Here is a 17,240-nt window from a genome sequence, read left to right on the forward strand (position 1 = left end):
GATGAACTTTTCAATGTGTGTTTTACGGTTTTCAAGCTGCATTAGTATGCACATTACGCCATTTAGACCTCTAACCCCATTTCTTGTTCATGAATATAAAAATGATCCTTCATTAATCATCGGCTTTAGATCGGAATATTTCACCTCCGAGATCAGAATCAGACACGAGGCAGAATTCTGAGCTTCGAGTTGGATTTTCCTATCCTGTACCTATGCAAATAAAGGCTTCCATGAATCATGTCGATAAAATGGAAAACTTGTAAATTAAATAAAAAAGACTTACATGCAGGTGACTTAAACGAGTATAATACACATCTCTTTGGTAGGGCCCTATCCTAATGTGGATCAAACACACGTCAACAAAAAAGGTGTTTAAACTGCTTTGCAGTAGCCTTTCTTGCACTTGCAACAATGTTAATGTATCACACTGGTAAATCATATGCGATTTCACGAACAAACTCTAATAGCAGACTTGGAACCCAATCTAACAATAACGCTAATTTATGAAATAAGATACCTAATGCGTCGAGTTCATTTGTAAGAAAAGAAAGATGTAACAGGAGTTAATGACAGTAATTACAAACAAGGATGGCTAAAGCTTATTTCCAATGAATGAGCTCTTCGTCTCTCTAAAATAAAGACTTAGAGCTAACATGCGATCCATCCAACATTCATGAAAGTGCAGGCAGTATATAAGTAAAAAGCAAAGTTGTATTATATAAGCAAAGACAACATACAAATATATCTACTGAAGCTGGCAGACAGCCATACAATTGTTGTTTTTGCTTGGATGTAACGCCGGTAATAACCACCGCCCCATGGGAAGCTGATGGCAAGCTTTCTCATATACCCACACTAAGTCCGAGACTGGAATATACTCGGACAGAGGTTAGATGGCAGTGATCAGTCAAGGTGAGCGCTTTAGACGACTCAGAACACTCAAGGTTGCTAAGTAAGTAAGCAAGCATGCATGTGTGTGTGTGTGTGTGTGTGTGTGTGTATATATATATATATATATATATATATATATATATATATATATATATATATATATATATATATATATATATATACCATTACTGAACGGAATTAAAGAACATTTTTGATTATAAAACATGTATTTTCTAAATCTAAAGATGGTTCTCTTTCAAGACTCTCCAAAACAACTGAGCCAAAAAAGATGATCATGTACAAAACCACAAAATGTATCACAAGAAACAAGTTTAATTATATTCCAATAAACTGGCATATAAAGTCATTTCAATGTACAAAATAAAAATTCTAACTCTATTTTGCTGGCCTGCATTATGTTGCTAAGTGGGAACAACATAATGAACATAAATCAGTTTAGTTTCCTTTCAAACCTTTAATTCTAAAGAATTCTATAGCAATATATATATATATATATATATATATATATATATATATATATATATATATATATATATATATATATATATATATAGTAAACATTTCCTAATACAGTATATAAAAAAACAATAAACGCAAATAATTAGAATCTTGTCTTGTAACGAAGAAAGTTTAACCTTGAATTTATCTGTGTCAATAAAATCCCAAACAAGATTTTTCAAACAACCTAATATCCTTAAGACGATATGGTTAAAAAGCCATCATTTAAAAAACATTTTTAAAAGGGTTGATTAGAATTTTGACAAAAGACCTTCACAATTATAAACTGGTTTATAAACAAGGCCTGAATTTTAGGTAAAATCAACTTGTCTTCTTGTAATTCGTTAAACCAATCCCCAAACCTGTACTGATACAGGAGCTCCAATGGTTATTTTAATATGTAATACTAGGGACGACACTTTCTCATTTCTGCTCTGAGATTCAACAATTTGGACTAAAAATTTGGTTTAAAACGAATAGCAGTCCGTTTTCTAATTCGGGTTTCCTCCGAATATTCCCACCATATTTTTCATATTTGGATATTTAGGTTGGGTTGTGGGGTCGTTGCAACTGAATATCGAAAATTTGGAATTTGGCGTCACCGTGCTATAGCGACATATGGTAATTACTTACCAGCGGACCTAGAAAAATTAAACTTATGTTATAACGACTTAAACCTGCATGAAATCGATAGGAAAATGATTTATTTTCTCAGAAATAGCAAGTATTATAATCGTTATATTTTTAATCCGCTGACAGACTAGACGTAACTACGGCATTGATGAAATCTGACTCAGTACTCGCCATTTTCATTACTAGTCACTTCACAAATCTCAAACGACATCGGAAGTTCATTTGTCACGGTCACGTGATATCAACATTTGAAAATGTGCGTTGTTAGATATGTGTACTCATGCAACTAACAATGACAATCCCGAGTACCAGGTCACATTTCATCAACGCCGTTGTTTTATCTTGTCTTTCAGCAGATTAAAGATATAATGATTTTAATACTCGCAATTTCTGAGAAAATAATTAATTTTTATATCGATTTCATGCAGTAAGCCGCTACGCTTTGCCACCATGTTGGCCTCTTGTGATGCTAGACTGATTTTCATACCTTCCACGTAAGGGAAGATACAGATATCGAGTTGACTTTGAAAATAAAAGTCTTCTAGACGAATCTAATCCACTGAGCGTTTGGATTGACTCAGCATATATGTTTATTGCAAGCACCCAAATGATCCATACTACATCCTCCGAATATTCTGGTTAGAACTCGATAAATTTAACTCGCAGTCAGTTTAGTTCGACTCAGTTATGTGATTTGGTTCGGGCGTAAAGTGGTGGCGGAAAATTCCCAGGTTTTCACGACTAGTTCTAAATATTTATTAGATTAACATAAAAAGAAATACAAAAAATAACTCCATCCAAAAAAGTCAAGAATGATGTCGGACAAGAAAAACTTAAATGTGTTAAAACTCTATTAACTGTAAGCTCAAGATAAGCAGGAGGTCCAAGAGGATCATGTCCGTGAAATAATCTTTTTTCATAATAGTTCTTGTGACGTATTATGGGAATTAATAATGAGGTTCAGGAAATATAAAAAAAAATATAAACACTGAACCAAAAACGTAGCGATATCTTTTTAGAATGATTAACCCTGAATCTCAAGTTAAAGGGGCAAGCAAGCATGTTGTAAAATGCATGGTCTTAGTTTTATGATGATTTGTGTCCTAAATCGCGAAAATCTATCAGGAGATTTCGGCAACAGCTGAATGGAAAACTTAATGGAAAACCTTAACAAATCCCCCCAGAAAAGTGACGTAGTCTCGCTTCCCACTAATGTGGGCTTGATAAATAAACCAGACGTGCAGATTCCGGCATACATATCACAGCACTTCAGGCATGTTCTTCTGAGCATTTTCTTTTTATACGGTAAAAAATACATACCATCCCCTCTCTCATGAGCTTTGGAGCAATGACTGTCAGTGATGTGTGATTTTGATTTTTAACGTAGCTTTAACAGTTTTTCAGTCATATCGCTAAGATGTCTGCAGTGTGCCAGTTTATAGTGATGTCTAGTACTGGGGCATCATGCCGCAGACATGTAGCATGATGTCCCACCCAGTCACATTATCCTGACACCAGGCCGTCCAGTCCTAACACTAACCTCTTAATGCTGAACGCCAAGCGAGGCAGCTGTTAGTACCATTTTTGTAAGTCTCTGGTATGACTCGGCCGGGGATCGAACCCACGACCTCCCGCATCCGAGGCGGACGCTCTAACCACTAGGCCACCGGAGCGGTGCAATGATTGTCAGAATGGTTCCTCTATATGCCCAGCTGTATTATATATAGGGTTGCATGAAGAGTACATAAACCAGCTGAATTCCCAAAATTACTATATCTCGGGGGCCCCAAGTGGCCGAGTGGTCTAAAGCGCTCTTCGTTACGGATCACTGCCATCTCACCTCTGTCTGCGGCGGTTCGAGTTAAGATTCAGCCAATGTGGGCATGTGAGAAAGCTTGCCAGTAGCTTCTCGTGGGTCACTGGTTCTTTCCGGGGTTTTCCGGGTTCTTCCTCCACCATTAATACTGGCCACCATGTATAGCCTATCGTGTGCTGAAAAATGGCGTTAAACCCCACAACAACAACAACTATTTCTCGAAAATTTTCTAGCAATGTCTTCAACAAATGGGCGAAAGGGATAAAGTAAAACTTTATTGCGCATCTACATGAACCAAATATTTTTGCAATACTATTACTGCTACTATTACTACTACTACTAATAATAATAATGATGATAATAATAAATAAATAAATAAATATAAACAGACACATTCGATAACGTTCTGATCCTCATTATTTTCCGAACGTTCTGATAAGACCGTTTTAAAATTTTATGTGAATCATATGATCTGAGTACCGTCGATGCAACACTGGAAGCAGACAATTAGAAAGCCCGACACATGTATGGTGGATCATTCTTCTAACTATTTTGGGTGATTGTGCGGAGGCGGTATTAAACGGAAAATAAAATATTTTAAGTAGCAAGCATATACAATCTGTATTTATGTTTCCTTAACAATATGCATTGGAAACCAATTCTTCCAAGACTATATGTACAAGCCATTAAGGTATGACGCAAAATTAGGAATTGGAAGCAAAGCATTTCATGAAATCTATTTCTCTTACGCAATGCTATGCTAGTTCGATATGTAGTTCCGCAGAGCTCTGGAGATATATACCCAAAAGCACTTAAATAAAACATAATCAGATAATTCGGTATCATTAATCAAGAAATAATTTCAAACAATAGGCAGGTAATGCATCATACGAGCTTGTTAGTTACAAAAACCGAAGAATGCTAACAAATGTTTTTGCTCGAATGCGAACTCAACTTGCACGTTATGCTGTTTTCTAGGACATTCACTCTTGTAGACATACACGGTCTCATCGCTCTGTACTGCCTAGCGAGAATTGGATCGGGTTTCCAAATTTACTCTTAAAACTTAAATAAATTTTCATGCTTAAAAGCAGACAGCTATAAAATTTTCACATCAGATTGGCTAACATCAGAACGATTGCCAATCAACTCACGTACACATCAGAACAATGCAGATGACATCCGAACAATGCCCAATCAGCTGATGTACACATCCGAACAATGTCCAATCAAATGGCATACACATCAGAACAATGCAGATGACATCAGAAAAATGCCTAATCAGCTCACGTACACATCAGAACAATGCGGATGACATCAGAACAATGCCAAATCAGCTGACGTACACATCAGAACAATGCAGATGACATCAGAACAATGCCCAATCAATTGGCATACACATCAGAACAATGCCCAATAAACTGGCATACTCATCATAACCATGCCCAATCAGCTGACATACACATCATAACACAGACCAATCCCCAATCAACTGACGTACACGTCAGAACACTGACTAATCGGATGACGTCAGAACAATGCCCAAGCAACTGACATACACATCTGAACACCGACCAATAAGCTGACGTACACATCAGAACAATGTAGATGACAGCAGAACAATGCCCAATCAATTGGCATAAACATCAGAACAATGCCCAGTCAACTGGCATACTCATCAGAACAATGTCCAATCAGCTGACATACACATCAGAACACCGACCAATCAGATGACATCAGAACAATGCCAAATCAACTGACATACACATCTGAACATACCAATGAGCTGACGTACACATCAGAACAATGCAGATGACAGCAGAACAATGCCCAATCAATTGACATACACATCAGAACAATGCCCAATCAACTGGTGTACATATCAGAACAATGCCCAATCAATTGGCATATACATCAGAACAATGCCCAATCAACTAGCATACTCATTAGAACAATGCCCAATCAACTGACATACGCATTAGAACAATGCAAATGACAACCGAACAATGCCCAATCAATTGGCATACAGATCAGAACAATGCCCAATCAAATGGCGTACTCATCAGAAAAATGCACAATCAATTGGCATACACATCAGAACAATGCCCAATCAACTGGCATACCCATCAGAACAATGCAGATGACATCAGAACAATGCCCAATCAGCTGATGTATACATCAGAACAATGCCCAATCAATTGTCATACATATCAGAACAATGCCCAATCAATTGGCATACACATCAGAACAATGCCCAATCAGCTGACATACACATCAGAACACCGACCAATCAGATGACATCAGAACAATGCCCAATCAATTGGCATACACATCAGAACAATGCCCAATCAGCTGACATACACATCAGAACACCGACCAATCAGATGACATCAGAACAATGCCCAATCAACTGGCGTACACATCAGAAGACTGACCAATCAGATGACATCAGAACAATGCCCAATCAGCTGACATACACATCTGGACACCGACCAATCCGATGACAAATCAGAACATCGACCAATAAGCTGACATCAGAGCAATGCCCAATCAGCTGACATACACGTATGACCACTGTTAGATGTCATATTTGAATTTGATCATACGAACGTTGTTTCTAATACCTGGAGTTATGCATGAAACTCTTTGTATTGAGTGCACAATAGAAAATATATTTATTCCTTTGATTATAATTTACTTATTTTTAAAAAAAATCAAATCCTCTCCATATTTTACATGTTTATCAGCTAAATAAATCACAACTTTCAAATCTCTAGTATGTGAATCATCTGTTCATTACTAAGAATTAAATTATGAAGTTGGAGGGGGGGGAGGATTTTGATGACGCACTGTGGTATATCTACCCACTCAACGCGCATTGGGTAGAACTTTGTACTTGGTGATTCTGTTTTATTCGTCAAATTAACATTTCACTTTTCTGAGCAAGTAATGATTTTTGTCTTTAAAAAGTACTAACTTTAATTAAATCTGCCGAGTAAGTTTTACATGTTGAGATTGTTTGTGTTAGTGAAGCAACTAATATATTCAAAACAGAAACAACTATTACCTGCACTTTCCCCCATTGGAACATTGATTAATTCCAACGTCCGGATCGCAGTAAGGACCATACTGGCATTCATCTCCAAAGAATCCCTCAAAACAGTGACACTGATAGCGGCTAAAATCGCTATTAACAAGGCAATTCCCAAGATAAGAACAACTGTGCACTGAACACGTGTTCTTTGGTTCATCCGATGACCTGTCCACCATTTCATACGTGATGTTGAACCCGTACACATCCAACAGGTACTCTATGACCCGCAGATGAATGTTGCTTATGTTTTCCGTGCTGAATTCTATGTGCACGTATGGTTTATAGGCCACAAGCGAAGGTATGTCCAATTTCCATGAGATTCCTCCAAGGTCACGAGGACCAATATAGGTAGTTTTGTCCTGATAAAAATCATACTCAGTCACATAAAATGAATTTTTCAGGTAGAACTGCGTGAAATAAATTATAATCTTCTTTTCCGGAGGAGCTCGTATTAGCCATTCACAGGATATCGGAGTTGGGAATTCGTTCGGGAAATTAGGGGAGTGTATAACTCCTTTCTCGGCTTCAAGAATGCCACCACAATTAGTGAATACTTGCCTATCTTCTGCAACTGTAGTCGTAAACACGACTGCAAAACAGATCACGAATACTAAACTAGTGCCTGCTTTTGATAGATACATTTTTTAACGAATGATCTGTCTTCCTCCTGGTGAGTCGGTCTGTCTATTCCAAAAAACGTTTCTCCTAACTCGCTCTTTGTGCAGTCATCAAGCATTAATGTTTCTCTCAGCGTGTACGAATATGTCTGGCTCCTGCAATAATAATAATAATAATAATAATAATGAGAATAATAAACAGTCGTGTATCATTCACTGAAAATGTTTTCACGTAAGGTGGCGCTATACAGTTTCGCATTTTGCATAGGGTTAGGAATTTAAAGAAAAAGAATGTCCCCGGCTTTCCTCACTGGTTATACTGGCTATTTAAAAAAGACCTTGTATATCTTAGGTATAATGCAAAGAACCTTTAATTCCCTTTATTTTGGTGTATGATTGATGGGTGTACTATGGGTTATAGAGTATACAGCTTGGCCTTACTTCAAATGTGCACCTTTCAAAAAAGTGCTAGCTCTACTTGGTCATTTTCACTTCCTGAACTTCAGAGGTCAATTGTATAAAAAAGAGCCGATAACTTTTTTTACATTTTATATATTTGGTAATTCATTCATTGCACTTTCAGAAGCTGGTATTGTCTAGTCTGGCAAAATTCATTTTCCCTATTTTAATAGCTGCTATGTATAGTGTACTTTAGACTAATTCAGACTGATTTTTTAACACAAGGGAGCAGTCATTTTAGTTAGCAGTGTGCTTAAATCATGTAAAATTTCCAAAAGTACAATATCCAAAAGAAATATCATCCACATTACATTAATGTAGCATAGAGGTATGCAAACATTCTCTCCACTGTGCATGTTTTAAATGCGAACTACTTCACCTTACATACGTCACTCTCTCAAAAGCACATATTATCTGGTGAGCGCCACCATAAAGAAGATGTAGGTATTATTTTTTTATGATTTAATTATGTTTATATGGCTGAAACATTTAAGTCGCAAGCATCAAAACAATCCTTATGAATAATTCTCCTGCCTTTTTCCCCACAGAACAGTATTTATGAGTGTCAGAGTCTCTAACAAGTCCAGCCTACCACCCCCCCATGATAAAAGTGAGCTATTTTAAGAATGAACATTACATTTTGTAAACATAGCAACCACTGTTATGCTGAATGATAGGAACATGAAACTAGCCAGAATTATTTCTGAGATATCAACAATGAATTTTACAATTAGAAAAGGGAGGTAACTCATCAGCTTCATAAAGGTCAAAGGTCAAAGTGTAAAATATTTGCCTATTGTTTAATATGGAAGAAGCGAATTCACTTTCTCATCATTTATTTTTTTATTTCATTGCAAATAAATGAAAAGAAACATTTTCACCATATATTTCTGTCACTTATTGCAACAGTTTTAAATTTAAGTTGACTCTATTCCTATATTCTAAGTCTTCTAATTTCCCCATAATTAAGGTCACTACTCACACAAACATACCTCATGGCAAATTATGTAAGCAAGAGAAAAACGATCATAATTAGCTTATTTTCATGCTTAAATGCAATATGAATGTACCATTTTATTCAGAACATCATACATAATTATATGAAAATAAAAAATAATAATTGCAAACATTTTTTTATTTTCTTTAAGGTGGCGCTATACAGTTTCGCATTTTGCATAGGGTTAGGAATTTAAAGAAAAAGAATGTCCCCGGCTTTCCTCACTGGTTATACTGGCTATTTAAAAAAGACCTTGTATATCTTAGGTATAATGCAAAGAACCTTTAATTCCCTTTATTTTGGTGTATGATTGATGGGTGTACTATGGGTTATAGAGTATACAGCTTGGCCTTACTTCAAATGTGCACCTTTCAAAAAAGTGCTAGCTCTACTTGGTCATTTTCACTTCCTGAACTTCAGAGGTCAATTGTATAAAAAAGAGCCGATAACTTTTTTTACATTTTATATATTTGGTAATTCATTCATTGCACTTTCAGAAGCTGGTATTGTCTAGTCTGGCAAAATTCATTTTCCCTATTTTAATAGCTGCTATGTATAGTGTACTTTAGACTAATTCAGACTGATTTTTTAACACAAGGGAGCAGTCATTTTAGTTAGCAGTGTGCTTAAATCATGTAAAATTTCCAAAAGTACAATATCCAAAAGAAATATCATCCACATTACATTAATGTAGCATAGAGGTATGCAAACATTCTCTCCACTGTGCATGTTTTAAATGCGAACTACTTCACCTTACATACGTCACTCTCTCAAAAGCACACATTATCTGGTGAGCGCCACCTAACTATTACTGACTGTGGCTAATACAGCAGCCAATACAGATACATATGCATGTCAGTCGGAATAGAAATCATTCAAACTGTGTACAAGAATACAAAGCCAGCATCACGCATGATATAGTTATATAGCATAGCTAGAGGGTTCAGATTTTGCTGTTCTTATTTCTGGTAGACAAATGACGAATAAAATACAATACCTCTAAATGCCATGACGTTGAGAAAAGCCCTTAGTATCTAACACGCCAGAGCTTTGCGACTGCGAATCGGAATAATAATATTTAAAAAAATCGGCATGTATATTTAAATAAATGTGCACACATATATTGAACACGAATGTCTTGAGTTCTGTCTGTGATTTATCGATCCGATGTAATAAACCTTCAAGCCACTCACTAATACAGCACATGTTGACCTTAGAAAGATAAAAAGCATTAAATTGGATAATGAAAAAAAAAAACAATCAAATAAGATCGTTTTCCTTATCCACAATGTGTAGAATGTAGGGTTATGGTCACTTGTATATTTCCATTTTTTATTGATTACTTCCGAAGCCTAACTTGAACTAGGGATTGAGTGGTTTTTCACTATCAAGAAAACAAGCAACTGATTGTCATTGCCTCCTGTGATGCTGAACAAAAATATTAAGAAAAATAAAAAGAGCGAATCTAAAACGGGAAGCGTATGTTATTACTAACTGAAATATGAAATGATACTGGAATTGTTAATTGCATGTTAACACAGCCCATATACATCCATAATTCAAGTCAGGATAAATCGTCCTAACAGGTGTTAAGCTAAAATTGAAGCATAGCTTCGCCAACCAACCAAGACCATCTCGTGTTGTTTTTGGTTTGTTGTTTTTTTTAAAAACCTCTAGGCACTCCGTGTACAATTTGGTATATATCTCTGTTTTAACGACTGACCAACTTGTCCATTGGAGTTCAACTGAACCTTAATTCATAATACCTTATATACTGCATTAAAAATAAACCCCTTCTTATCCCCCTCACAAGTAGACCAATATATTAAGGATTTATAACTTTTTATCCTGATATATTTATTGGATATATTTTACTTTTAGCACATTTCCTTCTATAGTTTAGCTCGTTGTAACGCATGTTTACATGTGCTGGGAAAAATTTATCTTCGCAAAGTTTTTGGTCAATTATTTATTTATTCATTTTTAAAATATTACCTGTTAATAGGCACCATTTAGCCAGAACTGTGCTGAAGTACCGTTAACCAAATACATACACGGATACATAAACAGTACAGTAAACTCTCTATATGTAATTTATCACTAGGTAAGTGAAGAAAGAAAAGAGTCAGTAGTTGAGAGGGTATATACCGTGGGGAGGAAAAGAGTCAGTAGTTGAGAGGGTATATACCGTGGGGAGGAAAAGAGTAGTTGAGAGGGTATATACCGTGGGGAGGAAAAGAGTCAGTAGCTGAGAGGGTATATAACGTGGGGAGGGAAAAAGAGTCAGTAGTTGAGAGAGTATATACCGTGGGGAGGGAAAAAGAGTCAGTAGTTGAGAGGGTATATACCGTGGGGAGGGAAAAAGAGTCAGTAGTTGAGAGAGTATATACCGTAGGAAGGAAATGAGTCAGTAGTTGAGAGGGCATATACCGTGGGGAGGGAAAAAGAGAGAGCTAATTAAGTAAAGCGAGAGACAATGATGTTGTAGATATTATAAAATTCATAGCTACAGCAACTTCGCACGAAGTAACTTTGACTTGCTTGATTACCTTATCCGACCCTGTTATACGTCTCTGATGCTACCCCTAAGTACTACCACTAAAGTATGTCATATAATATTCGTGCTCAGCATCCTCCTACTGCATTTCTACTACACGTTTATGCATGTTCGGCCTCTTCCGACTGTACTACAAATAAAGGATCTCAAATGGGTAACGATTTAATATTGAATTTATGAAACTCGTTGAATAATGTCCAGCTTCTGCGAGCCTTGGCTCGCAAAAGCTGGACATTATTCAACGAGTTTCATAAATTTAATAATAAATCATTACCCATTTGAGCTTTTAATCACATAGTTTTATTTCAGTGGAAATTAGATAGAAAAAAAGAACGAATAATTTCGTTCATTCTGACAGATGGTGCACCTTTCATTTGTTGTGCATAAAATATTGTCCCAAAAAAGGTTAAACTAGTAAAAGTAGATTGTACTTTTTTACAAACTATGAATCAAAGAAAAAGCTTCTATCCGAATAAACAGAACATTTTATATCGACAAAATCATTTTTCAAAACAGAATGATCAATGCGATGTGATGCCACGTTGTTTTATACGGTAAACATTAGGCCTACAGTACATGTTTACCCTAAAACGTCACTTTCAGAACTAAACATTACATTGTTGCAATTTTTATGCGAAATAGGATTACTGGATGCAAAAATTCCCACATTTACTACAATGCATTTGTGACACGATATTTGCAGTATTTGACTGGAACAAAAGACTGTACAGAAGACGTAAACAAATTTCTTTCTGAGTAGGATTTGCATTCCATATATACTGTGTAAAGATGCTGTGGTTGGATAAAGTTGTCAGTTAGGAGACCCATATATGTCCAGATTCTTCTGTGAACAGAGGTGAGTTTATTTACTTCTGTAAGTTTACATTTAAACCACGTTTGTATATACGGTGGAATCTATATGTTACAGATATACCGCTCCCTCCCCCCACCACCACCACCACCACCCCGCCATCAAATAAGCAATACCCTTAGTTTTACTTCTTATTGTTGTTCTTTTCTTGTAGCTTTACTCCATTTTTCTCATTATGATATTGTTATACATGATATAATAAACCCCTTTGGGGTAACATATCCATATTCAGACAGCCGAGATAATTTGTTCTCAATTTCCTTTCGCGAGTCGAGTTCAGAAATGGCTACTAAAATGTTCATTCAAAACCAAACATTCCAGAAGGCGGTATTAAAAACATTTTCTTACGATCCCAGCCAATCAGTAAAGAGGATACTGCATAATAATTTCATGGGCATATTTGGACCAATCAGAATCGCATAAAGTGATATTTTAACGTGTGGTAATATCAAAAATATGAAACTGCAAATACTATAGGAAAACTATACCTACTATGTGATAACTAAACATATGTCATATACATGCTCAGCCTCTTCTGACCAACTACCACCACTAAAAGGATGCTATAGACATACATGTTCAGCCTCTTTCGATTGTACTATAGTTTTAATATACCTCCCGTTTGTTTTTACCCCCCCCCCAATCGATTTAAAAAACGGCAATCTTTAATTTGATAAAAAGTGCACAAAACTTAGTAGATTCATTCATTGATTTATCATTTCTAACCTGACTGTGAGTAGAGTGGCTCTAACACCAACATCGTCTGCGCGTTTCGTGCTAAACGGAAGTTTTCAATATAATACACGGACATGCTCCAGATCCATTTCCAGTTCCTGGACAAGTCCATTTTCAACAATGGGGTGTGTGCACAACTACAGCTGTACATGCATATGTCGCCTGCTTCCGGTATTGATAATGTCTAAGCAAGCAAAGGAAAAGAATGACAAGAAATTTGCCTTTCACGTGGATTTAAAAGCTGTTTAATTTCTATGTTCATGTGTGCAAAGGGATATAATTTCCAAACTCTCAACGTTATGGTAACTTACGGAATTATCCGGCAATTACCGAATCGGATGAACTACATCATTATGGTGTCTGAGTGAAATAAACTAGCCCATAGTGTACGCAATATGGCGCCGTGTTAGTATGTAAAGTCCGTTAAGCATGAAAGGTGCTAGGGATGCCAGTATTAATGCCATTCTGGTCACAGTCAGGTTAGAAATTATAAATCAATGATTCAATTTACTTAGTTCTAAGACTTTTTATCACATTTAACGTTTTCATTATTAAAATCGGTAGGGGGTACAAACAAACGGGGATATATATTCAGACTTTACCACTAAGGGTATGCCATATACATGATCAGTCTCTTTCGACCGACTACCAACAGTAAAAGTATGCCATTTATACGCCCAGTCACTTCCGACTGTACTACCACTAAAATTATGCAATATACATGGTCAGTTTCTTTTACTGTACTACCACTAAAAATATATCATGCTCAGCCTTTACCGACTGTAATGCCGAGTGGTCTAAAGCGCTCTCCGTTACGGATCACTGCCATCTCACCTCTGTCTGCGTGGGTTCGAGTCTCGGATTCGGCCAATGTGGGTATGTGAGAAAGCTTGCCAGTAGTTTCTCGAGGGTCGGTGGTTCTTTCCGGGGATTTTCCGGGTTCTTCCTCCACCATTAATACTGGCCGCCATGTATAGCCTATCGTGTGCTGAAAAATGGCGTTAAACCCTACAACAACAACAACCGACTGTAATACCACTAAAAATGCCATATGCATGCTCAGTTTCCTTCGACTGTACTACCACTAAAAATGTCATATACATGCTCAGTTTCCTTAGGCTGTACTACGACTAAAAATATGTCACACACATGTTCAGTCTCTTTCGACTGTACTACGACTAAAATATATACATGCTCAGTCTCTTTCGACTGTACTACCTGTAAAAGTATGTCCTATAGGTGCACAATTTCTTGAGCGATTGCCCTACCACTAAAATGTCATAGATATGATGAACTTTTTTCCGACAGTGCTACGACTAAAACCATATGAATCATATACGTGCTCAACCTCTTGACTTTATTACTACTAAAGTCTACGTGTCATATAATATCTGCTACAACAAGGATGGTCAAAATACGTCTATCCGGCCCTGCAAAATCGGAAATCCCCGACTCTTCTGATGAAAAACCCTGTGACAACATTACTTTTCATTCAGAAGGATTAGCAATAATAAGATTTTCAAAATGGCCACTATCCGACATTAGATAGGCAGCAATTTTGAGCTAGGACCAAGTAGATATCGTGCCATTTAGTGAAAACATCGTGTTTATATGACCATATATTGAGGAGAAGTAGCAATACTAAGATTTTCAAGATGGTCGCTCTGACGGCTATATTGGCCTTCTGATCAGCACTTTTTTTAAAATTTAAGACCAACCAGTCACGACAAGTATTCTGGTCAAAGCAGCATATCAATGTGACTTTCGCTTCAGGAGGAGTAGGAAAAACAAAGAATTCAAGATGGACTTGAGATCGGCACCCTGGTGACTGGTGACTTCAGTGACGTTGGTCCAATAAAGAATACTGACCGACTAGGTATGAGGGGCCAAAGGTTCTGGACCAGAGATCTGCGGGGTAGTGAGGTTCCTGGGAGATCCTTCAGCAGGTCTAAATGAATGGACTACACCAGATTACTCGTCAACCATTCATCGAGAGCGGTGGATCGGGAGTATATATGAGAACTGTCGAGACGTGATAAATTAGCAGCAGGCGTGATAAATTAACAGCATCATATGTGTTGATAGATTTATTAGTTATTAGGATTTCCACCGATAATTCAGTGTCATATATATATATATATATATATATATATATATATATATATATATATATATATATATATATATATATATATATATATATATATATATATATATAGCTAATGAACAATACTTTTATCACATTTGTTGATCAATCCATACGTTAGTCCTATCGGTTGATAAATCCATACGTTAATCCTGTCGGTTGATAAATCCATACACTAAATACACTAATCGTATCGGTTGATATATCCATACACTAATCGTATCGGTTGATATATCCATACGTTAATCCTATCGGGTGATAAATACATACGTTAATCCTGTCGGTTGATAAATCCATACGTTGATCTTATATGTTGTTAAACCCATACATCGATCAAATGAGTTGATAAAATCCATGCAGTGATCATATCCGTTGATGATAGACACCATGTGTTACATCCGTAGATGAACTTTGTGTGCAGGCACGGTTTTCACTTGTTTTAACTTAGCTTGGGAGAGACGCCAGTAAAAGATGCAAGCTAGCGTGTCAGAGATTGAATTATCATCAATTGCATTATTAACATCTTATTCACGCACTTTTGTTATGCGTGTACAGTCCTGAACAAACATTGTCACTGGTACTTTCGTTAAGATCATAAATAAAGCTGACGCCCAAATAGCATGCATAATAATGCATTAGGACCGAGTTCAATCAGCATATACACACTGCACTGTAGTTGAAACCGTGCAACTCATAGGAATTCCATACACGCCCTAACCTACGATGCCATCGCAAGGGCTGGCATTAGAAGTCCATTTACACCGTAACATTTTAAATTTGGCATTCAGCCAATCATATCTAACCTTTGTGTCCTTTTTTTTTTGTTCTTAACCTTCAGACTGACAACTGTGTGGTAATTGCTAAAAAGTTATTGTTCGCGACCAAGTTGACTATTTTCTTTAAAAAATATGAAGAAGTTCGTCTAAAAATGACCTAACCAACGAGGTGGCTTTCAGTCAAGATATATATATATACACACACATTACAAATAACGTGGCTTTTAAAACGTTGGCATAAAGCAATCTGATATATCAATACTATTGGTATATTAAATTATGATCCGCTCATTGCGCAATAATATGCATATATAAACATTCTCGCTACGGTGTGCGGTTGATTCTAGATCAATGATGAATTTCCAAACATTAATCATTAGTCACGTATGAAAATAATGACAAAAAGTATTAATAATCCCCGTTTTCTAAATGAATTAAACATTATACACATGATACACATTTTCATCGCAATCTTTTCTGCCTTCTGCCCCACCCCCACCCCCACCCCCGCATAACGGACAAACTACCCAGAAATGTGAAGTGAGAGAGAAAAGAAATTTGGGCTGGATTATAACCTTGAAATAGAAATTACACTGAGTATTCTAAAAGACTGTGGTTCGTCGTAACGATATGTGTGTACTTTCTTCGGAATTTATATAGTATTTATCAATGATACAAAGTTACAAACCATGTCGACATTATACGATAAATTTCTCAGTTATGTGGTACATATACTGTGATATATTTAATGTTTTGTATGTTTTTTTGTTCTTGTTTCTTAAACATAATTTTCTAAAACTCGATTATTATTAATAAAATATGAAAATGTCTCTCTCTCTCTCGTTTGTATCATCCCTGGATGTCTGGACTTAATGAATGATGTTAAAAGTTAACTCAAACCGACTGAAGGATATGAGAGAGAGAGAGAGAGAGAGAGAGAGAGAGAGAGTTTATGGTCGGTGATACTGTTACTAAAGAATAATGACTTAGATCAGCTGTAAATATATTAAAATATTTTAATTACCTATTGTTGGTTCGCCATTTCGCTTAGTTTACATCCCACAATTATTTTCATGCGCTGTTACGTGAATGGCTAAGCGTTCATGTAAATGGCGCAGCTAACCATGTC

General features: G+C 36.4%; 1 protein-coding gene across 5 annotated transcripts in view; it reads right to left on the reverse strand.

Annotated features, from left to right (window-relative positions):
* Positions 1 to 17,240, reverse strand: part of LOC149807336 (uncharacterized) — a 295,678-nt gene that overhangs the window by 191,809 nt on the left and 86,629 nt on the right. For all 5 annotated transcript variants that reach the window (XM_089965473.1, XM_089965490.1, XM_089965468.1 and 2 more), the window contains one exon: positions 6,927 to 7,726. In XM_089965473.1, the coding sequence (XP_089821599.1) occupies positions 6,927 to 7,594 (668 nt within the window). In that variant the 5' untranslated portion in view covers positions 7,595 to 7,726. The remainder of the gene's footprint in view (positions 1 to 6,926; positions 7,727 to 17,240) is intronic.

This window comes from Sinohyriopsis cumingii, chromosome 1, assembly GCF_028554795.1.
Source record: "Sinohyriopsis cumingii isolate HCF-2022 chromosome 1, ASM2855479v2, whole genome shotgun sequence".
Classification (NCBI taxonomy): Eukaryota; Metazoa; Mollusca; class Bivalvia; order Unionida; family Unionidae; genus Sinohyriopsis; species Sinohyriopsis cumingii.